Raw genomic sequence first — 23,797 nt, forward strand, 5'->3', positions numbered from 1 at the left:
CAGTGACAACAGGTGAGTTATGCCGATAAAACTGGAAAGAGTTGACTGAAGCCTACAGGGACAAAGTTGGATCCTCAGAAAGCCCCGGCTGGAACGGCATTTCCCAAGGGTTTTCAGTGTCCAGCTAAGGCAGGCAGGGAGGGAGGACCTGTGCTATGGTGTCATCTGAAAGACCAAATCAGATCCAAACCAGGCACAGCTGCTGCAGTCACTTGATGCACAAATGATGTATTAGGAGTTCTGCAAAATGCGACTGGCAATCCTGATCAAACTACGGACACGTAACACTCTAAACAAATTTGACAGTGACATTGCAGAGATGCATTCCCTTTCCTCGAGAGCATTAGACTGGTTAACTAACCTTAAACTAGACTTAGAATTGATGCCCCAAATCAGCCACATGAAAGAAGAATCTGAAAGACTTGCAAGAATAAAATTGAGCTCAACTGCTGGACTTAAGTTATCGTAAATCTTAGGATCAGTCTGTCTAGAGAGTGGACTAAGTTAAGTTGCCATTGCTGAAATGTGAAGTGGTCCCACGGAGCCAGCATTTCAACAAGCCTCTCCCCTCTTCCTGTTAACATCAAACATCAAGCTAGTTTCATTTAAAAAATCCTAAAATACTTTTATTTAATTATTAAAATTTGTTGACAGGAAGACAGATATACAATGCAATGATTCAGTCCGACACATTCTATACATCAGGGAAGCCGTACAGAGGTACGACGCACCAGCTTCATCTCGTCTTCTAGAAAAGGGAACATCACTCTCTGCCTTTTGCTTGTGAACCACTGGCTGGAGGCGGGGACGAGAGACCCCTGAAGAGAGGAGTAGGTATCCTCAGCAAATCCTTGCTCTAGAGTGACTGAGATGAAACAAATCATGACCCATGCTCTGTGGTGTGAAGGCAGATGAGGGTGCAGTGTTACACCCCAGAGGACAGGATGCCAGAGCCTGGCCTAGCAGATACTTGGCACATTGTGGAAGCAAGGGCAGTACTGAGTGTGAAAAGGCCTGTAACACTAGGCAGGCATATATAGGATGCAGTGAGCACAGACCCCATGCAAGCTAGCGCCGACTGCTAACCAGCACAGGCTACAAGCAAGACAGAGTGAACAAGCGACAAACCAGACCAGTCCGTGATCAAACGATGCAGAATGACCGCCCCCCATGAACTCCCCCCCCCCCCCCCCGATCCTTCATGACCGTCTCCCTCTGTCTTCACCTCATCCCAAGTGACATTTTATACTCAAAGGACACGTGCTGTGCAGCACACACCACCACAGCCATGGCTGACACCAGCATTTAAAAACATTCAGAAAAAAAAAAAACCCAAAAAAACCACTAACAACACTCTTCAGAGAGAAAGACGGACTGTTTTAAGGTCACTTTTTGAACATCCTCCCCCCCACCACAGTGAAATTCTCAAAACTTCCAGTAGGTTTTGCTGTGAGATTAGGCAAAGGCAAAGTTTCACCCTGATTTTGGAGACAGTAGAAAGAGAAAGCCACAGTCAAAGCATCACGCACCGCAGCTTCCTCAAATTAAAAGCAAAAACTTTTAAAAGGCAACAGTCATTTCCTGGTTCTGCAGTTCCCATTATCCAAACCTCATGGTCTTGAGACCGGTTCTGTTAACGTAGGAGCAAGTTTGAGGGGAGGGGGACAGGTTTGGTCAAATAAACATGAGGTTTGAAGGATGCAGCATGTGTGTTATTAAGGTCTATACAATTCCCTTCCCAGACAACATCCCGTTGGTCAGTAGTGATTCGGAGTAGTAGGTACATTAAAGAGATGCAAGCAAAACCAAAAAAGAAGAGAGTCACGTGTCAGTTTCCTGCCAGGTCAGCATTTGTTTAAAAGGTTTCCTTTGTACACAGCTAATATACACACATGCTTCCCAGCTCACCAGCTCTGGATGCATCAGCTCTTGAGCATCAGAGCGGACGATATGTTTTTCCCCCTCCATTTTCCAAAAGGGAAAGGGAAAAATAAAATAAATGTTCCAGCTAGTTCATAAGGACTATTTACAGCAGAGAACGTGGTCCATTTTGAGCAGTGAAGGGAGCTGGGGGCCGGGAGGAGGCCTTGCTCATTCAGATGCTGCTGTGGTCCCCTGGAAGGTGAGCTGGGACGTCGGGAGGAGAAGGGGAGTACTGAGTATTGCTGTATCGTGCGAGGTATAGTGTTCAGTTCAGGCCTGATGGCACTTGAGACGCATTTGTTCCAGTGAAATGCTACATTCAGACAGGATCCCCTTCTGCCCCAGCTGGGTTAGAGCCCTTTTCGGGATTTTTTTCTTTTTTTTTCCCTGAAGGCAAATCTTGAATGAGCCTCAAGGTTGCACCCTCACTGTATTGCTCAGGAGTTGGGAATAGCAAGCACTTAAACTCCTCTCTCTCTTTCCAAGGATTATGGCCGGTGGTACCTGGAAAGGAAGAGGAAACAGGAGGCGTTACACCTGGATTTGGGGGCACGGGACCGCAATGACACAGTAGGGATGCTGCTGAACGGCTAGGACTGTCTGCCTGGCGCGTGAAATCGCATCACGCTGCGAATGACTTCACAAGAGCTCTGCCGCCCAGGGCTCGCCCACCCCAGCAGGGACTGACAGACTCCTGCCCTGCCCAGATGATCTTTGTCGCAATCCCAGCCTTGCAGGACCGCAGCCAAGACTCCTGCTCAGGCTCCCTGGCCATTTGGGAGAGACAGTGTGTAAAAGAGAACTGCCAAGGGGTTTTGTGATGTGCGTATCTGTTGAAAAACCATCGCTGCCCTTCGCCCAACGCCACCTCGCCTTGTGCTTTTCATCGTGAGATCTCACAGCGCTTCACAAAGCAAAGAAGCACGATGCCCATTTTATAGATGTGCAAACGGAGGCACAGAAGGGCTCATCCAAGTTTTGTTCTCAGCTCTGCTACTGACCTGCTGGCTAAACCCAGGCCTCCTGCGTTGCAGTGCTTTATTCACTAGATCAGCGGTGGCCAAGCTGTGGCAGGCACGCCCCTAGGCGTGGCATGTGGCAGAGCAGACTGGGGACATGGCAAACAGAGAAGGGAGGAGAAAGCAGAGCAGTGGATCAGGCAGGGAATGCAGGGTGGGGAGCAGAAAGCAGAGCAGCCATTTGGGCAAAGGAAGGGGATCAGAGTGGCACTCAAGGAAGGTGCAGGGCTAATTTGTGGCACACCTGCCAAAAAGGCTGCCCCCCTGCACCAGGCCATGCTTTCTCCTGACCTACTGGCACCTACTAGCTGTTGCTCGCTCTCAGTGACACCGTGGTAGAAGCCCACAAGTGTAAAGGTAAACTACACAACATCCCATTACCAAAGTCCTCTGAACCATATCATTGACCGGTAGGTCCAGCCCCCAAAACTCCCTCCCCCCCAGTGCAGGAAGTAAAGAAACAGTTGAACAAGCCACAGTTGATCATTTCTCTGATGGTTTGCAAGCTCGTTGCTCAGCACTGCACCGCAGCTTCGTTACCCCGCACATCATGAAGATGATCAGCGGCAGCGGGGGGCTGCAAGAAGTCACGTCAAACTCACCGGGTGAACTGTTTGCTTTCTTCGTGGACCTCCATCTCGGAGCTTTTAAACTCATTCAGCTCCTTGCGAATGGCAGCCTGCGTTACAGGAAAGAAATTACTTCCAGCTCCCCTCGACCGTGCTTCTCCCCACTCCCCTTCCCCAACTTCAGGCTGTTAAAACGCGTCTAGGATGGCCAATCCACACTGTGCTGGTAACCAATTAATGGCTAAACAAAGAGTACCCTTGCTTTTGAAATGGGCAGGGCTGAGCACAGTGCCTTGGGGGAAGAGGGAACTTGTACATGGGCCTTGTAGAGGGAGAGAAGTTGGCAGGGTGCAGGAAGCTGGCACTGCGATGGGAGTGGGCGCTGAGTGAGGCAGTACTTAAGCAGGTTGGGAGCACGCTGGTGGGCTGGAAGAGGTGAAGAAAGCAGAGCAGCAGCACGCTGACTTCGCTCACTTCCCTTAACCCAGGGCTCCAAGGGCTGAGAAAAGGACCCTCCTCCTCCATTACCTTGTCAGCAGGTGTTAGTTTGGTCCACGGTTTATCTGCTCGCCGGTCGTAGTCCTGAGCATCCGTCACTTCTACATATTCATTAAACCTCAGGATCTTCCTGGCTTGCAGTTCAGCCACCGTGGGCCTCTGACTAAGCTGAAGGCAACAGAAAGCAAGTTAGCAGTGTGCATCTCAGCTGTGCCCCAGCGTTTCTACCAAAGGACATCACTAAACCAGGTGTGGATGCAATCGAACACAAAAAGCACCCCCCCACACAAGGGCTGCTAATTACCCCATCAGTCAAGCCAGCCTACTGGCAATGTAACAAGCCCTGTGCGCCAGCATGGCATTTCAAGTGAGCTACAAGGGTGGACAGACCTCAGCACAGCAATGCTCTCCCCCTGCAGCTGCAGGGAGCCAACTATCCGTGAAAAGCAAAACTTCATTCTTATACAGAAGAGCCCTGCTCACTCTTCCAGAGAACAGCAACACATATACAAGACCCATATCATATCTCCCGCAGGACATTTCCTCCCAGCCACATGTAAGGCAGCAAGCATAGCTTATCCCCCCGCAAACTAGAATCACCTTGACTGAATATTTAATTCTATTTATGCGCAGGAGAGGCAAGCATTTGAATCGGAGACGACCTCTCCATTTAGTTCCAGCCTGTGGCTTTTAATTTAAAACCCAGCTGCATGAAGTTAGGCTCCTAAATCCATATTTAAGGCACCCAAATATAAAACAGGGTTGCTTTGTTCCAATGCCCATGGACAATAATAGCTAAATACAGCTGCAGCTCCAGTCAACAGATACTACAGTGTGAATCCCTGGACCGACCCGACAACTTCCAAGCTTGTTACTGCCAGGGGGCATCCGGGCAACGCAGCAGCCCCGTGACTTCTCCACCCACCTAGGTACCAATGAGACGCTTAATGCGGCCACCATCTGCAGCAGCTCGGACAGATGGAGAACACAGCATGGAGCGCGGCAGTACCTTTCTGGTGAGCCGGCGTTTTATCTCTCGCTTCTCAGCTTGACGGTCAGCCTCATTTTTCTCTGGCAAGGGAAAAAACAAGTTCTTTTCAAGCAACAGCCATGCTGCTATTTTGTTAAAGCGCTTTCAAGACCCGAGCAAAGAAAATGAAGGTGCAGACAAACATTTCTCACAGCTGCGCTCAATCTGCTGTAACTTTCATCTGTCTGCTCGTATCCTGTGGGAAGCGGATGTTAAACCAGGACAGCTTACCCCAGAATGAAACATGGTTAAGTTCTTGTGGGGTAGGAACAGACTAAACAACACTGCTAAGCAAGCATCTGCTGATCATTCGCAACCAAGAGCCCTCGCTTCCCTGTCCATGCCCTTAGCTTTCATATCATATACACGCTACATGCAAGAATAGCGTACTGAGATGCAAGCTATACGAGAATACAAGCTACATACAAGAATAGTGCACTAGCTTGTACATAGCTTTCATATCAGTACACTATTCTTGTATATAGCTTGTATTCTTGTATATAGGTTTCATATCAGTACACTATTCTTGCAGCCTACATTTACCCCAATAAGCCTACATACAGCTAATGGTCCAATCCAGACCTCCTTATTCAATCAGAACCACTGATAAAGAGTGACAAAATGGGGCATATCTCAGGATACTTTACTAGTTAAACCGCATCTCTCGGGTTTTTGACAGTCTTTAAAAGCATCCATACGACTGAAGACTGCTAAATATGGAAGACACTGTAAAACTTGGGCATTTTTTAAATTGCCTCCTACAAGCTCTTTAAAGAAAAAGTCGCAAAGACAAGGGAATTTCCCTTCAAGTCACTTCTCCTGACATTTTCCTTTTATAAAGTTAATTTTTCCATATCTTGTTCCTCTTCACAGCGTATTTGCTCTGGGCTTTTACCGTTCCATTCACCCTGGACAGCAGCAGGTGGACCGCAGTGGGCTTAGGTTCACAATGCTGCAAGGCCTAGGGCGTGGATACTGGTTTACACCCAAAAATACTTGTTTCTTTAGAAAATGAGTCAAAGATTTGATGCTTTTCATTTAACCCAATTCCTCGCGTATGAGTTCTGAGGCGCGTCCTCTCAACTATACCCAAGTGCCAACACTGTTTCCTTGGGCAATTTTAGACGAGGAGTTTGCAGAAGGGATACGGAGCTGCCTCAGCTCAGTTTACAAGGGGTCGCCCCAAGTCCTAGCTGAATGCCCCCGAAGCCTCCCCCCTTGCCCCTAACCACTTGCAACCACCCCTTGCCTCTAAGCAGAAGCATGGCTTTTGCTACGGGACATTGGATCTTGTGGGTCCCCATTCATAATGCACAACTCAGGCCACTTCTGACTGGTGACCGTGTACCTGGGTCATCTAAAGGATGTGTTGTCATGCACTGATGTAAGCAAAGCAGAGTCCACCTTGCCACTGCAGCCCCCAGCACAGACCTTGGTCTGTTCTCAGTTGTACCGAGAACTGATCGATTCTCAGTAGATCACTTCCTAGGGAGCTACAGAGAAGTGTTACTCACGCTGAAGTATGTTCCTTTGCTCCAGCTCTTCAGCTGTTGGTCTCTGACTGAGTCGCCTAAACAAGAGGAAGTAAAAAAAAAGAGCCCACCATGACAGCTGCCCAGTCATAGCCCGTATGACACGATGCAAACATCCTCAGGAAACATAGTCATTTCAACCTCCACGCTCTCCTTTCTCCGCTTCTCACTACTGCTCAAGTGCCCTGCATGTCCTAGTGTGCCCCCACTCACTAGCACAGCTCCCCACTCGCACCCCTCTCGCGGGATGAGGGCAGCTCGCTGGGACAACGCAGTTAGTGCGTTGGACCGAGCGTGCATTGCTGACGTTTCAGACAAGGCAGCCTGTGCCTGTCTCCATGCTCTCTCTGCCTGCTATCCCTCAGTGCCTGTGAGCGAAGAGGAGCAGGACGAGGAGGCAGAGCTGGTTGCAGTCAGGAGACAGGACTGCTATGTGCTATGGTAAGGCAATTCTCTTTCTTGAGTCTCGCATGCCAAAACATCCCTGCCAGGGGAACTAAGGAGGATGCGAGAGGATCTGGCCAGGCCCAACAATGCTCCTGGGTGCACCCCTCCCTGATTTAACTCCACTTTCACTCTGCCAGCTTCAGCCCTTGGGTGCATTTGAGGAGGGGTAACTAACTCCAGCATCAGGGTCATCCAGGAGCCTCACCCAGCAAAGTGCAGCAAGCGAGAAGACAAGTGCAAGTGGCAGGCAGCCTGAGCGGTTCATATCAGCATTCAAGAGCACCCTGGGACATTTGCTCTCACTCTTCAGGACTGGAAAGTGCCTGTAGAGGAGTCTGATGGGTGGCTATTGGGATAGGAGAAGTTGCCTCTACTTCAAATGGGCACCCCCTTTCAAGGGGAAAAAAAAAAACAGAGACATGCGCCCCTAGGATCCCAAATCCAAAAGAGGAGGAAAAAGCTTCCTTTCCCTACCACCTAGCTGCCATAATCCAGCACGGTCTGACGCATGCTTCTCATTTCACTACTGGTTATGCCAAAGACTCGTGAGAAACGCCAGCCCGCGGCCGCTGTACCTGATCAGCGTCGTTCCAATCTGGTGCCGAATTTCGTTCCATTCCTCCTTGCTCTTACGAGGGAAGCTGTTTTTTGCCTCCTGCTGGGCAGCCATGCTCCCCAGCTTCATGGCCAGCGTGTCTTTCCTCTTCACCTTGCTGGCTAGCGTGCCTTTGGGAGAGGAGAGAAGGGACCTTACTCAAGTAGAAATCGCCATGCCTCCAAGCTGGGAATGAGCAGCAAGATCCAGAGCCCGGCTCACGGCTCTGCAAGTACCAGGGGGCAATTTCACAGCCAAGCAGGCAGGGTCAAATGCTCACTGAGGGGTGTGGGGACCATACGCCGCATTTACACTGTGCAACCTATATAGGATTGAACCCTGATGCCCGGTAGCCTGGTGTCATCTCTCTGGAGATGGCACTAGACACGTGCAGTCGATCATTTGGGCCATTTGCTGCTGGAGAGCAAGTGTTTCCCCTTAGGGGGGAGGCTCAGTTGCTCAGCACTGCATTTGAATGGGAAAGAAAGGGAAGGAGGTGGATGCACAACTTGTCCCAAAGCCAGAGGACGACACCACGGGAGGCTGCACCGACTAGCTCTGTCACTGGCCCGTGACACGGCCAAGTGCAGTCGTGCGCGTACATGTGGGTGCACGAGGAGAGAAGCGGCTGCAAAGCAAAAACCTTACTCTTGAGGCTCTCATCTTCCTCTTCGTCCTCCTCCTCGTCCTTATACAGGATGGGTCCTTCCGAGTCCGAATCACTCACGCCCTCCTCCATCTCCTCTTCCTCCTGCAGGGGCTGTGGCACGAGCTTAGGAATGATTGTGACCGACGGCGCCTCCCCGATGTACACGCGAGGAGCCGGACGCCGTTCATCCTCCGGGTCCTCTTCCTCCTCCTCCTCGTCTGGACTAACAAAACACATGTTATTTCTCTTAAGCATTTCATATCAGCACAGGTTTCTGGAGCTGGAGAATACGTCTATCCCTGACAATGGCAACTAAAACTAAACAGGCTCACAGTTTAAAAGATTTCCTCGTCACGCACAGAGGTTTTCCTCCAGCCCCCAGCTTACCCCGCAATTCTGCAAGGCCTTGCTGAGCTATGAACAGGCTTCACACCCCCTTGTTCTTCAACAGCAGCACTCATGCAGGTGCTGTCAAACACTCAGTCATTAAAAGCTTAAACTGAGGGAGCAGAGAGACTGAACGTGGGATTTTCAAAGGCACCCAAGAGCACGCAGGAGCCCACCACCCTTCCTTGGACGCTTCGGACTTGCCCAAGACAGCTGGAAGATGCAGGATAAGGCAGGGAGCTGTCTGCCTCCGTGATATCATCGCTCCTCCAGCCCTACCTCATTGGATCTGAATGGCTTTTCTCTCCACTAGCACCTGTGCAGAAGGGGAGTATTATCCTCCAACCCCTCCCAGGGCTTTCAGGATCAGACATGCTGCCAGAGTCCCCCAACCTACCACCTGGCAGTCCTCCCCTCCCCAGGCTATCAGCAACAGAGCGGGGACGTGCAAGAGCCACGATTTCTTTTGGTTTTGGTGCCATCAGAGGCATGCTCCCTGAACACAAAGGTCCCAAAGCTCTTTCCAAAATGAGAGGGTTTACCCCCCCCAGGGAGCAGACAACAGGACACCAGAACATCCCGCTGCAGACTACCGCACGCCTGGCTCTCCACACCCCCAGTTACAAAGGCGACGGCACTGCCATGCATCTGCACACGCAAGGTCGGTACTCACACTTTCAGCATCTCAATGGTGACCGGCAGCGACCTGGTCCGGCCCAGGGTGCCGTTGTCTTCGCTGAAGTTGTCGTTCTCGAAGAGCAGCGAGTGAGCCCGGTGCGATCCCTCGGCAGGCGGGGTAGCAGGCAGGGGGCTTGCCAGAGCCTGCTGGATCCGGATGTGCAGGGGGACCTGGGGCAGCCGCGCAGGCACGTACGGTTCCCCGAACCCTTGCTCCGTCGTCCTCTTGGACACTTCCAGTAACCTGAGATCTTCTTGCAGAGAGGTCTCCTTGGGCACTTCCAGGGAGAGCTGGTGCTCCGCTGCAGGGCTGGACGCGGGCAGGGGTAGGCGGGGAGGCTCGGGAGGTACGTGAGTAGGCAACGGCGGCGAAGGCGAGGGCGGCGGGTGAGACGGCGCCACGTGCACTGGTATCGATATGGGGCGATTGGCTGTGGAGATCCTGTCGCTGGGTGGTTTCAACGCAGCCATCGGCTCGGAGGACGTGGGAGGCGGGAGACCTCTCTTGGGTGGCAAAGGCGGGGAAGGCTTCAAGAGGACTGTACCGCTGCTCATGGCTTGAGACAGCTCCGCTGGGAAAGGAGAGAAACCCATGGTTTACTGGGGCGTTACGCAGACCCCCCGCTCCCTTGCTTGAGCATCAGAAAGCACCCGAGAGCCCCAGGGCCAAGGCAGGTCCCACTTCTCCACGTGCACTCAGAGGGTCAGCCTGAGCACATCCCCCCTGCCCCGTGCCGGCCAGGGGCCAGCTCCCGACACGGAGGTTATACAGCCGCCTCGTGCAACAAGCCCAGCAGCGCTGAGCGTTCGAACCCACGAACCGTGCAGCTCCTACGCTGCAGAAATGCCTCCAACTATAAGCCCCTGCATTTTGACGGGGCAAAAGGACTGAAGCGATCAGGGAAAAAGCGAATGCAGAACATCAAGCAGCGACTCCCCAAACCGCGAAGCCCCACAACGGTACGTCTCTCCATCTTCGCCCAGCGTTTGAAAGGACATGGGACTCCTGCTGCAGTGGGGTTTTTTTAGCCTTACGTATAAAAGGAGCAGGTTCTCATGATGGAGACGTTACCAATCTGCTCGGAAAGGTCCGATTTGAGTTCCCCTGGTTTATTGCAGCGGTCCCTCCCCGCCCGTATCAACATGTCCTCCAGCGGTAGGACAAGAGCAAGGAGCAGGAGCGAGCGTCTGTCTAGAAAGGCCTGCGGAGAGGTGAGTGCATTTTTTGGATGTTTAGCATTTCTAGACCTTCCCCTTGCTGACGAAACCAGGGCAGGGTGGTGTCTGCAAGTGGGTATAGGCTGCAGCCGTGTTGGTCTAAGTGCAATGCTTCCTCAGCTTGATGAAGGGTCTTTGTACCCGAAAGCTTGCAAAGAAGTTTTCCAACTCTTTGAGTTGATCTAATAAAAGATACCAGATTTACCCCCAAAATTTTGTAGGCACCAGCATCACAGAAGTCCAATATACAGAGATCGATTAGACTTCCAGTGCAGGACCAGAACAGCCCGTTCCAACGCTTTCTGTCCTCATTTTTCACAGCCCAAATAATGGGACTTTCACCTGCTCCTGCAGGAGACTCCTCTGCAGTCTAATAGATCTCGGCACTTCTTGATCTCCCTTGGCATCGTTCAGATCAATGCTCTTGTCACACCCTTACTATCCTGTTCAACATTTCCAGGCCTTCCTATGCTATCCAAGCAAGTCACTTCCATCTGATCATTGAGCTGAAACGATGCAGCTCTGATAACACCTAATCACACCATGCCCATCCCGTGTTTCAATACCTGCATCAGGAACCAGAGGCATGTTGAGTGCTGAAATACTCCAAGGCAAACTGAAGGTGTGAATACAGTGCAAGCCAGCCTAGCCAGCCTACCCACCCAGCTAGCGTGGATAAGACAAGTGGAGATGCAACAGAATGGGCTTTAGTGCAGACCAGCAGCTCAAGATACGAGTATATTAGCACCATATATTAGCACATACATTCACACCTGCAGCTGAGTGTGCAGATATGCCCCCTCTCTGTAGCCAGGATTGTGCATTGTGAAATCTGTGCTGGATGTGCATCTCCACCCACAAGCAAAACAGGTGCAAACTCTCCCACTCTGCTCCCTTCCACACCCCCTGAACCCCAGGCCTCACCCTACATTGTCGAGCAGTCACGGGGGGAGGGGGGGGGTGTAAAAAAGGACCTTGGACGGCTTGCTATCTTCACTTACATTTTTTCAGTGCTGTTTGCAATCAGCGCTGGCGCATTTCACACACCTTCCACGCTGTGCACGAGACGCTTAAATAAGCAAGAAAGCATTTCGTTGCGTGCACGACAGCAATGGTCAGACTAACAGGGTTATCTAGCGGACGGCAGCCTCTAATACCACGCAAAGTTCAGCTGCAAAACCTGCTGCAGCAAGGAACAGCCTGAAGCACAACCCTGCAAACATCTGCTCTGTATTTATTTTTCAGTCTGGAGAAGCAGTGTTGTTAGGGGAAATGAAAGCTCAGCTTCAGATTGTAGGAGATCGGTCCACCACCCGACGCCTCCGCCCATGACTCAAACCCGGACCTGCAGAAAGTCCCCAGCTTCCATAATTACAGTCTTGGACTTATCCCACTGCTCTGTGAACTTCAATCCTCACCTGCCCTTTGCTCGCGCGCTCTGAAGATCGGGCAAAGATGGGCCGCGATCGTGAGATGGCAAATGCTCTTTAAATGACTTCACTCAGGCCACTTAAATCATTTAAATCTGATTTAGGTCATGGGTAAGGCAGGCCTCTAAGCCATTAAACACACGCTACCGGACTAATTATAATATACAGCACTCTCTTAAGCCTGCAGTCCTTAAAACAGGGTATGGCCAGAACACATTTAATTCTCTATTGATTCAACAGTGGAGGAAAACTAAATCAGCTGATACTTCAGAGCTGGCAGCACTTACCAGGAGCCAGCACTACATTCCCCATATCTGCTGGAGAGCAAAGGGGACAAGTTTCCTATATCCCGACCACCTTTCCCGTACAGGCTCGTGCCCCACCTCGGGGATCTGAGGGAGCTCAGACCCCTGCCTCCCCCTGCCCTGGGCTTCGCTGCTGCACCAATTGTGACAGCGGTTTTGCGATGCTGACATTTTCTGCCATGACCTACCATCTCCCTAGGACACCAAACACAAACCCAAGAAACTTTCCCTGCCTGTTACGGAGATCGGTGCAAAGCCCCTGGTGTCATTAAGAAACCTGCGTCGTCCGGGTCTCTTCCGACCTCCGTGGAAGACGAGCAGGGAGCTAATGAAAGCTGTTGTTTTCAACAGGGATAACTCGACTCCTCTCTCCCTGCCGACCACCCCAACCACCAGCACCCAAAACACCCCCGAGGGCTGTCCTCAGATACTTAGCTTCTAGACACACCGCTGTTTGGCAGATTTTTCAGCTTGCGGTGAAATCTTAAAGTAATCTGCCCCGCTCCCAGCAGCCACGATGCTGATGAAATGACCACCAGACCTTTTTTTTTTCCTTTCTTTTTTAGCTCCCTGCCCAGGGGTTGAGTTTGTAAGGCAGCGGCTCTCGCGTATCACAGGCTGCACCTCGTGCACAGTAACAAAAACCCCCTTCCCTTCCCATGGGATGGCAAGCCTAAAAGCAGGAGGTAAGGAGCCCCATTAGCCATACCAGAGAGCAGCATGCACGAAGGTCATCACTTACCTATTAAGGGATTGCTATTCCTGTTGACTGGCTTGGGGGGAGGGATGGGGGGTTGCTTAGCAGGCGCTCCGCTGGCTGCACTTGCGGTAGCAGCCGCGTTAGTGTTGGCAAGAGCAGATAACGCAGTCCTGGGGGCTGGGGTAGGGGCTGTCTTTGCTATGCTGGTGGCAGCGGTAGCAGTGGAGGATGCAGTCCTTGCAGTGCTGCTGGCAGGGGCCGCATCCCTCGCCTGCAGATCATTTGCCTCCTGGGAAGAGGACGAGGGTCTTTTTGGAGGAAGCAAAGGCTGTTTGGGTACATGTGGCTCGTGAGGCAGCTCCACTTCTGAGCTGGGCTGGCTACTGGACGAGCCTGTGGAGCGGAAGACAAAACCGCGTCAGAGACGGGGACATGCGGGGCTGAGAAAGAAGACTTCTCCGCTGGTACCGCATGAGGAGAGGGTGGATTTTGCAGGGCACCACAGCATCCAGCTCCTCACCTGGCCTTTTCTTTGGCTCCTCAGCTGGAACAGGCTTCTTGAGGGTTGTCCTCTTCGCAACCTCTTCTTCCAAGTGGTCGAGGTCAGAGATCCCAGAGCCACTAATGGGGACCGTGTGCCCGTTCTTCAGCGCCGTGTGACCGAGCTTGTCGGGCTCCTCGCCATCTGGGAGAGGGGTGGAAGAGAAAGGAGCAAACGGAAACCAGTCAGACAAGGCAAGAGACCGGCAGAGTTGACAAAGGTGGCCGGGCAGAGCAAACAGACAATAGGATTCCCACCGACAAATTCATAGCCAGCAATCTGCCACTACTCTGCATCACATTACTCCCCATTACTTCTGGAATAGCGCATTAACATCAGTGCTAGATTATCAACCAAGCTAGCATGCTCAAGAGCAGCATACGGCCAGCCTCCTACGATCCTAGCGTGCAAGAGTTATTCCATCAACTAGTTTATTCCCTCCTTGCCTCCTATCCCACGTCCTTCCCAACGCAGGAGGGAACGCTACCAGCTTTGCAGCAAGCAAAACTAGCCTGGCCTTAAAGACCAGCACTACGCCACGAACTGCAACCCAGCAGAAGCCGCACTTACAGCTAATGCAATCTCCGGTAGCCCTCTGGGTCCATGTATTTGAAGGAGTCCCTGCGCTACACGACATGGCAGAACTCGAATCGCTCGCCAAGTTTCCGCTGTGGGTGCACCAGATTTGCCCCAAAGACAAATGTGCAGAACGTGGCCGATGCCCTCAGAGGTCTCACACTTGTTTGTGCACGGCATTGCAGCAGCGTTTGCTGCCAGGAATGATGTTTTGCCCCAAATGGCTGAACAGTGAGGGAGAAGCCATTCCTCAGGGTTCGATTTCTCCTCCGCGGACTGGCCGCGTCTCTAAAAGCACCGTCCATTTTAACCTTGCCTACTTCTGCTAGCACATCTTCTAGAGCCTGACGTCTTGCACAGCGAGTGCAGGAAAATGAAGCCCACCACTTACTTCATCAGACATACCAGAGTGCTCCAAGGAGCAAGCAAAGGTCTATCGAAAATGAGAAGATCTTAATATGATCCTACCACTTTACAGGCCTGGATGGGCTATGCAATTCTTTATCCTGATACATATGCTATCAGAGTTGGAAAATATTACATGAATAAGGAAGGTAGTTTAAGACCAATGATGTAGCCATGATGGTCCAGAAATTATGCAAGAGATGAGAATTTCTTAGGGTGAGATCTTTTACTGGACCAACTATGAAGTCGGGATGAAGTCAGACACACTTTTGAACGCAAGGCCTGACAAAGAACGTCTTGCATTTGAAAGTTGTCTAACTTGACCCCAACTACACACAGTTGGTCCAATTCATGAGAAAGATACTCTCGGTTGTTCAGTTTTAGGTGCCCTGAACATTCAGGCACGTGTTATCTTGTGTGGGTGCGTGAACCAGACTTCAGCGTCGCCTCATTTTCGTGGCAGTTGGAGACTCATTTTTAAATCCAAGTCTCTAAATCCAAGAACCACCCAGAAAAAGCAATCTGGGCTCATGGGAGAAGCGATCTCTTTTATTGGACCAACAAGATTTTTGCAAAAAAAAAAAAAAATTTTTTTTAAATTATTATCATCAATATTATAATAATAATAATAATACTTAATGTATTATAATAATAATAGTAGTAGTAATAATAATAATAATAATAATTTTTTTTTTGCAAAAAATCTTGTTGTGATCTTTTATTAGACCAAGATTTTTTGCAAAAAATGTGTTTTAATTATCATCATCATCAATATATAATAATTAATGTATTATAATAATAGTAGTAGTAGTAATCATAGTAATAATTTTTTTTATTTTTTTTTTTGCAAAAAAACTTGTTGGTCTAATAAAAGAGATCACCTCTCCCATGAGCCCAGATTGCTTTTTCCTCTAGACTAATACCAGATGCCAGAACCACCCGGAGGCACTTATCCCCAGGCCCCCAGGCAGTTCTCATCTCCCAAGTCTGCATCCAAAGTCGCATTGCTAGCGTCTCGAGGCACCGCACGGAGGCACAGACCACCTGGGCTCTCTCTCTACCTCCTTCCCTCCCTCTTGAGAGGAATGGGATTCCTGAAGGGAGAAGAAAGAGGTGTGCCTGGAGCAGCTGGGATCCACTACCCATGCCAAAAAGGCTGGAAGGCAGCATGGGGGGTTTCCTTCCCCGGGCAGAGCTGAAATTCAGCCGACTGCTCCAACCCCAGCTGAAATCCTATAGCCAATAAAACACTCTGCAAGTCCAAAACAGGAATATACCTGCCCCCCATCGCTCCTCAAACTCTGCCCCAGTGCCCACCTTCCCAGACCCAGTCTCCCTTCTCGCGCCACCTCTCCTCCCGGCTCTTCAACTCCAGTGGCTTTCGATAGTAATGTCAGGATCCAGGTCCACGAGCTGGGAGCAGCCCACCCAGGATGTACCCGCATCCCATACCCCACCCCTCTCTCTTCCCTACATCTTTTCCTCATCAGCTCCACCTGTTTCCAAATCCCAACTCATCACAACCCTGCTGTCCTGCCAAGTGCTTGCCTTTGAAATCCAGGGGCAGATTGAAATGTCTAGGGTGACCGCTCCTGTGCAGCTGCACCGCATGCAAGAGCAAAGAATATATACCAAAGGGGAACCACGGTATCAGGACCCCGAGCTTTCCACAGAAGTTAAAGCGGTTCTTTTCCCCTCTACAGGACAAATATGGTCTTTTTTAATTAAAAAAAACAAAACAAAAATCATCTTCAATAAACTGATCTTATAAAATATGGGATTTAAAACCACAAAGAGACTCAGCGGTTCCCTGACTTGCAATGCTTATCACAAATCATGGAAATCAAGAGATGGAAGAGGTTGTAAACCTTTAATCTACCCTGTAACAGGGCTGGATTTCCCCTTCATTATACATTTCCTAGCATTTTGCCCAAGCTAGCCGTCACGCTCTCTACTTCCTAAACTGGGCCAGGTCACCGCAGCCAGGAAACAAAATTGCACCCTTATCAACACCCTTGTTGCACCTTAAAAACTCTTCCCTCCCTGCCGCTGCTGTCTGGAAATGCATTGCATCTACCTTTTGCTCCTTAGCTTCATCCCACGACCTCTTCTTTTATCTGCCTTCGTGCCAGCCTAAGCAACTCCTCTGCCCATCTCCTCTCCTTTTCTTTAGTCATAATTAAGCCTCATTTAACGCCATCCGATTCCTCCCTCACCACTCACTTTAATCCTTGTGCTGATTTCCTCCCATTTGTCTACATCCGTTTGGGAAGAAGCAGCCTGGAAATGAGCACCGTCGTATAGGTGTGTCCTTTATACATCTCCAAACCAACCTTTGCCTCTTTGTTTCTTTGACTCTCCCCAGGCTGCCCAAAAGCTGGGCTAATTTATTTAATTTTTTTTTGGTCCATTGCGTTTCATGTGACCTTGTAGGCCTTGAAAGCAATAAAATCCCACATTAAATCCTAGCCACGGTATGAAATAGTCTGTAATCTGAAACAGGACCAAACTGTCGGCATGAATGTGACGGGGAGGGACGCAGGGGACAAGACAAAAGGCTGGGCAGAGACACAAATACAGCAAAGACAAGAGAGGAAATGACACAGAGGATCCCCCGCTGACAGCAGACAGGAAGACATGCAAGACGCACAATCCACATCATTAGCAATTTCTTCCTTGCTGAATAGGCTGCCTTCCTAACCAGGTGCAGGAGCCAGACAGGGACTGAGCTAACAGGGACAGACAAAGGGGTCACAATTAGCAAAGAGCCCTTGATTGCATTTCATTTAAACGTGGTTATAAGGGGATCAAACTTGGTCAGAGGTAGATCAGCTGCGGAGGACACAGATAAGTGGATGACAAGTTCATGTGCAAGAAAAAACTCACCCTGCTCAGGGTCTTCCAAGAGAACCCCTCTTTTAACCAGCTCCTCTCGCGGCTTTCGCATAGAAATCTTTCGTTCTAAAACTGACATTAAATCGAGAAACAGCACTCAGAAAAACAGGGCAAGCTGGAGGCGGAAGACTCGTTCTGAGAAATATTTGCTCCTTCGAGTGGCTCAAGTCATTTAACTGGGTGTTGAGAAGGAGGGGGAGGTGGGATATAAAAGCAGGTTAGCTGGGACCTGTATTCTCATATCAGAGCAAAAAAAAAAAAAAAATGGGCATAGAAAATGACAGATCTCACTGATAAGGGGTTTATTCTCCCCTTCTCAACAAGTTTCCTTGTGGTTTCATGTCGTCTGTCTGGACTAGTATCAGTTGAAAGGTGGTTATAGGGAGATTTGAAGGACCCAGGTACTAAAGTCTCTGGTTTAGTCCTCCGATTGGCGAGCTTCTTATCCCCATCTCTAGCAAGGAATGAAGCTTGGCCTCGCGCGTCCCAGCACCGAGGCAAAGCTGCAGCCAGCCGCCGTAGCTCCCCGCAGCAGACAGGGTTCAGCGGGCTAGCTGCAAAGGATGCACCTCTGGGACAGGCATCCCAGCTGGAGAAAAGACCCCAATGAGCCCGAGACTTTACCTTCAGAAGTCTCCTTAAACTTGTCGCTGCTTTTCTTTTTCCTCCACTTCCAAGGCTTAAAGATCTTGCCGAAGCCCGAGAACTTGCTTTTCCTCTTCGTGGGGGGCGTAGCGTCTCCAGACTCCAGCACGTCTACCCCCATCCCGGCGTCACCCACGGGATGATCCACTTCCTCAGCTACATGGGATGAAAAAGCAAAAAGTGACATGCGCGCTCCCCAAAACAGACCTGCTAGGTCTTCTTCCCACCCAGCCAGACCACGGACCCCAGGAGAAGCGATGATGCACGTTCATGCAGGGGGACTCCATGCCTTCACAGAGCCAGTCAGCATCTCGCGCCAGCCAAGTTTTCGACATCAACAGGCTCTAACATACAGCGGTGGGCGAAGGGTGACTGGTTAAGAGACCCCCAAGCAAAATGAGGATTAGTGAATTGCTATACCATGTTATAATTCAGGCCTCGGAGCGCAAATAAAACCCTTTAATTGTAGTCACTATTCTTCAGCTGAAAGCAACTGTGCCGAACACAAGTCGTTGCATGAATGAAATGCCTTTCCTCGTGCCGGGTGGCAGATTTCCATGAATGCAGACCCTGTTGAAGTTACCAGCCCATCACAAGAGATCTAGAAAGAAGCCTGTCCCATCCCCTCACTCCCACCCATCCCGCATGCACGCACAAAACGATGGCTACCCTGGGCCAAGAGCAACAAGCTCAGGAAAGCAACACAATACAGCCTCACCAACTCCACCTCCGGCGCTTACAAGTCTCAGAAGGGCACAGCGGAGGAGAAATATTTCCTTAACTCAGTGCATCAAAAGAGCCCCCTTATAAAAGGGGCAACCAAGCTTACAAACAAGCTTACAAACCCTGCAAGGGTAGGGGCAGCTCACAAACAAGCAGCAAGGACTGATAGTAAGATGCTTCATGGGCACAATTTATAGGCTGAGGATATCTGGTGTGCAGGAAGGGAGAGCCCCCAAGTCACGCTACAGACCCCACAATAGGGCTCAGCACCTAGAAAAGAGCTTAGCACAGTACTCGAGGGCACTGCCCAGCCCAGCACACGGGGCCTCCCTGCACTGGTACGTTTGAGCACTTTCTTTTTTCTGGATAACTGCAAATTAAGTTTCCTAGAGGTTTGCAGACTTTCTGGATTCATGAAAGAACCTCTCAACCAGGTTACACTTGCCATGCATCCCAGTGGCTTTTTCAAAATGATCCTGGACTCGCAGGACGTTCACCCTTGCAAGGTGGGAAAGAAATCAGCTGAAAAAGGGGATTTTCTAGGAAGACCGTAACATGTGAAAATAGAAGAGCATCATACATTTGGTCCCAGGCTTCCTGGAACAGCTAAAGGACATGAGGGTCCTAAAGGGTCAGGGTATTATTTTAACAGCAAGGACATGAGAAGAAGAATGAAAAACAACAGGAAAGCATCGTTTGGTCCATTTTGCGAGGGCTTCATCCAGCAAACCCTTGGTTCCACGTGTCACATAACATTCAAAGAAAGGCTAAGCAGGCAGGGACCGCCGTCTCGCCCCCTCGGTGTCAACACAGCTCCCCCATTACAACGTGATGCAATAGGATCGAGGTCCCCAGCTGCTCCCTCTGGGAGCCAGGTAGCGATGGGACAAGCTTTAGGATGGACACGGGACAACACAAGGTATGTTAATAAGTCACGAGGAGCAGGACAAGTATTCAAGGAGTTCTTACAGGGACGTGGGGGCGGAAGAAAAGGCAGTGGGAGAAGAGCAAACTTTAATGACTGCTGCAATGCCGGCGGGGAAGAGCGATCAGAAACCAGACTTCTGCGAAGAACCTGATGTGAAATGACAGAACAGCTGGAATTCTGCATAGGAGTCCATGCCACAACAGGCCGGGGTGGCAGGGATCAGAAAGGGAAAGAAGGAGATCAAAATATCCATGCATTTTCAAATATTCCCTTGCCTGAACTAGTTGGAAAGTATTTGCAAAGCTGACATCCTGGCCTCAAACATGGGCCAGCCAGATTTTTTAAAAAACACACACGCTAAACAGCATGTTTCTCCCTGCTTTATAGAAATTTCTCTCTCCTGACTCACTAGAAATCCAGCTTTGATGTGGAAATGTTTTTTATTGGCCCTCTCCATTAGGAAGTCTGATTCAGTCAGCACCAGTTAAACAGGTGATCTCAGTCACAGTTAGCATCTACTTCTGAAGCAAAGGTAAATTCAAAGTTGTAGCTGGTTACTGCGAGCACGTAAGATAAGAGGAAGAAGCGGACACCTGCATGAAAGGAGCACGCAAGACACCAGTGTAATGATGATTTTACCTGGAGAGCAACAGGGACAAAGCGGGGAGGGGAGGGAAAAGAGATCAGCCTGGAGTTTAAGACTCCAAACGCCTGGAAGTCGAAAGGCAATTTCTTTTAGAGACCGCAGCATTGCAAAGTGTGGGAAGAGTGCGAGTCATTTGAAAAAGCTGCATTCACTTTGCTCAGCAGAGCGTTCGGAAGCTCCCGGGGCAAGGGACGACTCTTGCCAGGGACAAACTGGGCTGCATTTGGGACTGAAGTGCCATCCGGGCATTTGAGCCTGTGCTTGGTGACCGCCTCCTCCTGGGAGAGCCGTGGGAGCATTATGGAAGTCCGGGTCCAAGCGCATCGGGAGCCCGGGCTACCAGGAGGAATGCAGCACTCGTGCTCTGCGTCAGCTGAGGTTTCCACGTGCCGTGCTAAGCAAAATAAAAGCTTTATTAAAAGAAAACTGAACCACCTGTCAGCTCCGCAGATTAAGCGCTTTGAGGCCGCAGCTCAGCAAGGGCAGCTTCTCCGCTTCTGTGCAAGGAAGGGATGCATGCTTTTTCTTCTGCAGCAACCTTTGGAGGACTGGAAGCAAGGGACGGACGAGCAAGGTGACAAGCAGAAATCCCACCATCTCCCTGCTAACCAGCCGGTAGCTAGGAAGACAAAGTAAAGGCAGCATAAGGCTGAAAAGCTTCGCTCACTGAAGAAAAGTCTGACTCTCCTAAGATTCACTGCTGGTTGTCAGATCAAATCTCTCGGGTCCGACTCTGGCCCAGAAGTGGATGCAATTCCCATCGACTTCGGGAAGATTTGGTTTAGGCTACTTTGAGCTGGTTCACGAGAAGGATGCAGTGGTTTGGACACGTAACAAGGCCAACACCGTCCTGCAGGATGCTGTGGACGGACGAGGAAGAGGACAAGTTGGACCGCCAACGTCAAAGCTAGGATGGGATTAAAAAGGGAACGATTGTACAAAGATTGCAAAAGGCCGGGAAGAAGGGGAGAAAGTTATTGCTACAGCAAAAGGTGCCCCAACGGACGGTGCAGCCTCAGGACTGACTTGACTTGACTTTGAGCTGCTCGTCCCTTTGGCCTGGCAGGATAAAACTCCTCTCTGCATTGCATTATTACATTATCCGGCTGTCGCTGAAACACTCTGCCCACCCGGGGAATGTGAGTCACGAAGACAGGTCCCTTCCTCATGCCTCGTTTATCTGTAACGTGATGTACTTGGACGATAGGGAGGGAGGGACAGGGTCAGGCTGCAAGCGCTACCGAGCCACAACCACATCCAGCAAGTTTTGCAAGGTGCCGCGATCACCTGCGCTGCTCTTCCTCTTGCTGTCAATAAGCAAGCGGAGCCAGGCATGCAACGAGACTGCTATGATGCAACCCGGTACAGCGTTCGTTCTTCTGTCTTAATTAGAGGGTGGGTCAGCGCCGCGGCTGCGTGTTAAGAGTGACATGCATTTCGAGCAGCCGCGTTGCTCAGCGGTTGTTCACGCTGGGTAGGGCGCGCGCTTCTCGGGCCGGCCAAGGCAAGAATCCAGACTCACGGGCACGTTCGGTTTCAGCACAAGTCTCTTTTGAATCAGCGGACAGCGGCGAGAAGGCGGCGCGCGAAGGGGCTTGGTATTGGCGCACGCGGGAGCCCTCCAGGCAAGGCGATTTCTCACCGCCTCTCCCCGTTTTGCTGCAGAGCGAGGTGCAGGGCTGCTTTCCTCCCAAACACACCTGCGTTGAGTCAGGAGCCGGGGACCACGCCAAGGAGCCGCAACCGGTGCGCTGGGAAAGGGACGGCTGCACGGGAGCTGGAAATTATTACAAGCAAGGGCGTGAGCTTTTGCTTTGGCAGCTCCTTCCAAAGCCGCCTCGGGGATCTCGCTCAGGGTGGCACGTTCAAGTCGACGCCGAGGGCAGCTGTGAGACCACAGAACCTCAAAGCTTCGCTTTCCAGGCCAGGACCCAGATTTTAAAGTTTGAACTTTTGTGAATACAGCAGTGTCCTTGCTAACTGGTCAGGAGCTTTCGAATGAAAACCCTCTTTCACGTGCACCCACCGCTGCAACCTTGCCTGGCCGTTTTTTGCAGAACCAGCATGGAAGTTTGTTTGAAAAAAAATCAAAAATCATTGCCTCAAACCAGTTTCAAACAAGCCCGCTCCCCCGGGCAAGCATTAGCGTTGCACCTCCGTTAGCAGAGTCCTAGGGCCTGTAGTCGACCGGTCCTTCAACCCCTGACATCCCGTGGTTTAACGCTCGGCTCTCCACGTACCGAAGAATCCCGGTCCAGCGTGATGCACTCCCTCCCTCTGCGTGAGAGCGTGGGTCTTACCTACCAGAAGTCAAGTATATTTTAACTAGCACTCAACCGCTCTACCTGCTTGCTCGCACGAGGAGCAGACACTCCGGTCCCATCGCAGGAATAGGATCACGCGGCAAAGTCGGGCTGCACTACGCCTAGTCCAGGCTCCTGCTCAAGGCAGCATCAGCCCCTAAATCACCCCAGCCAAGTCTCTGTCCAACCTGCTCTCGACAACTTCCAGGGATGGAGATGTCTCGTGATGCAATGCACCCGCAGCTCCCCCGATGCACGTGCGAACCGACTGTAGGGTCGGGCGTTGGTACCGACCCCGCTGTGCCAACACCCCAGACCACTCCACTATTTAGGACATCCCAATTCAGACTGTATTTTAAACTATACGAGAGAGACCGAGCTATTAAAAGCAGTTTTATTGAGGGCAGCACGTCGCAGATTAAAATCACACGTGCCTAAACAGAAGCTCTGTAGTTCATTTACGCTGGGTATTTTGAAATCATCTCGCTTGGGATTTTTCTCCCTGCATCGTATTCAGACACAGAAAAGCAGCGCTGGGTTATGGATAGCTTTCACTTCCCATTTGTATGGGGTTTTTTTTCCAGCCAACAGTACTCATTTCATTGACAGAAACCAGCTTCTTCAAAGGAGCTCTTTAAGGATCTAAGTTTCCAGATGCACTCCAAGCTTATTGCCTCCAGCACAGCCAACAAACGGCTTCATGTTTGACTACCAACTTGTCATCGAGACAAAAGTAGTTAGTGCAGATATTTCCCAGAGTGAAGGCTTTTTTTTTTTTTTATCTCTGTTACCATAGAGAAAGTCGGGTCTCCTAAAAGATGAAAACCTGCAAAGCGAGAATCTCTGGATTCTCCTTAAAGGACTCTTCACCCTTCACAGGGAGAAACTCTGCGAGCCCCGCAGCTGCCGTGATGGGAGCCGCTCCAGGAACAGACCGGGAACTATGAAATCCCTTCATCCGGGGGTTGCCGACCTGCGGTCCGTGGACCCCTGGGTGGGGGGTCTGCAGACTATGTTTAAGGGGTCCATGACAGACGACTATGATCAAGCAGAAGTATGTGGATATGCACACTTACAATTCAAAAGGCGTCCGCACCTCCATTCAAATTTTTTTAGGGGTCTGCAAAGAAAAAAGGGTGAAAACCTCTGCCTTAA

General features: G+C 50.6%; 1 protein-coding gene across 12 annotated transcripts in view; it reads right to left on the reverse strand.

The window, feature by feature from the left end:
* Positions 1-599: 599 nt before the first annotated feature.
* PHACTR4 (phosphatase and actin regulator 4) overlaps positions 600-23,797 on the reverse strand; it is an 84,475-nt gene continuing 61,277 nt past the window's right edge. For 11 of the 12 annotated variants that reach the window (XM_059729478.1, XM_059729475.1, XM_059729473.1 and 8 more), the window contains 12 exons: positions 18,022-18,198; positions 17,389-17,469; positions 13,501-13,665; positions 13,023-13,373; positions 9,323-9,899; positions 8,262-8,485; positions 7,594-7,744; positions 6,554-6,609; positions 5,019-5,080; positions 4,040-4,177; positions 3,545-3,621; positions 600-2,427 (listed from right to left, as the gene is read on the reverse strand). In XM_059729478.1, the coding sequence (XP_059585461.1) occupies positions 2,412-2,427; positions 3,545-3,621; positions 4,040-4,177; positions 5,019-5,080; positions 6,554-6,609; positions 7,594-7,744; positions 8,262-8,485; positions 9,323-9,899; positions 13,023-13,373; positions 13,501-13,665; positions 17,389-17,469; positions 18,022-18,163 (2,040 nt within the window). In that variant the 5' untranslated portion in view covers positions 18,164-18,198 and the 3' untranslated portion in view covers positions 600-2,411. The remainder of the gene's footprint in view (positions 2,428-3,544; positions 3,622-4,039; positions 4,178-5,018; positions 5,081-6,553; positions 6,610-7,593; positions 7,745-8,261; positions 8,486-9,322; positions 9,900-13,022; positions 13,374-13,500; positions 13,666-17,388; positions 17,470-18,021; positions 18,199-23,797) is intronic. The other variant, XM_019490237.2, reaches the window with a different exon arrangement.

This window comes from Alligator mississippiensis, chromosome 6, assembly GCF_030867095.1.
Source record: "Alligator mississippiensis isolate rAllMis1 chromosome 6, rAllMis1, whole genome shotgun sequence".
NCBI classification, from domain to species: Eukaryota; Metazoa; Chordata; order Crocodylia; family Alligatoridae; genus Alligator; species Alligator mississippiensis.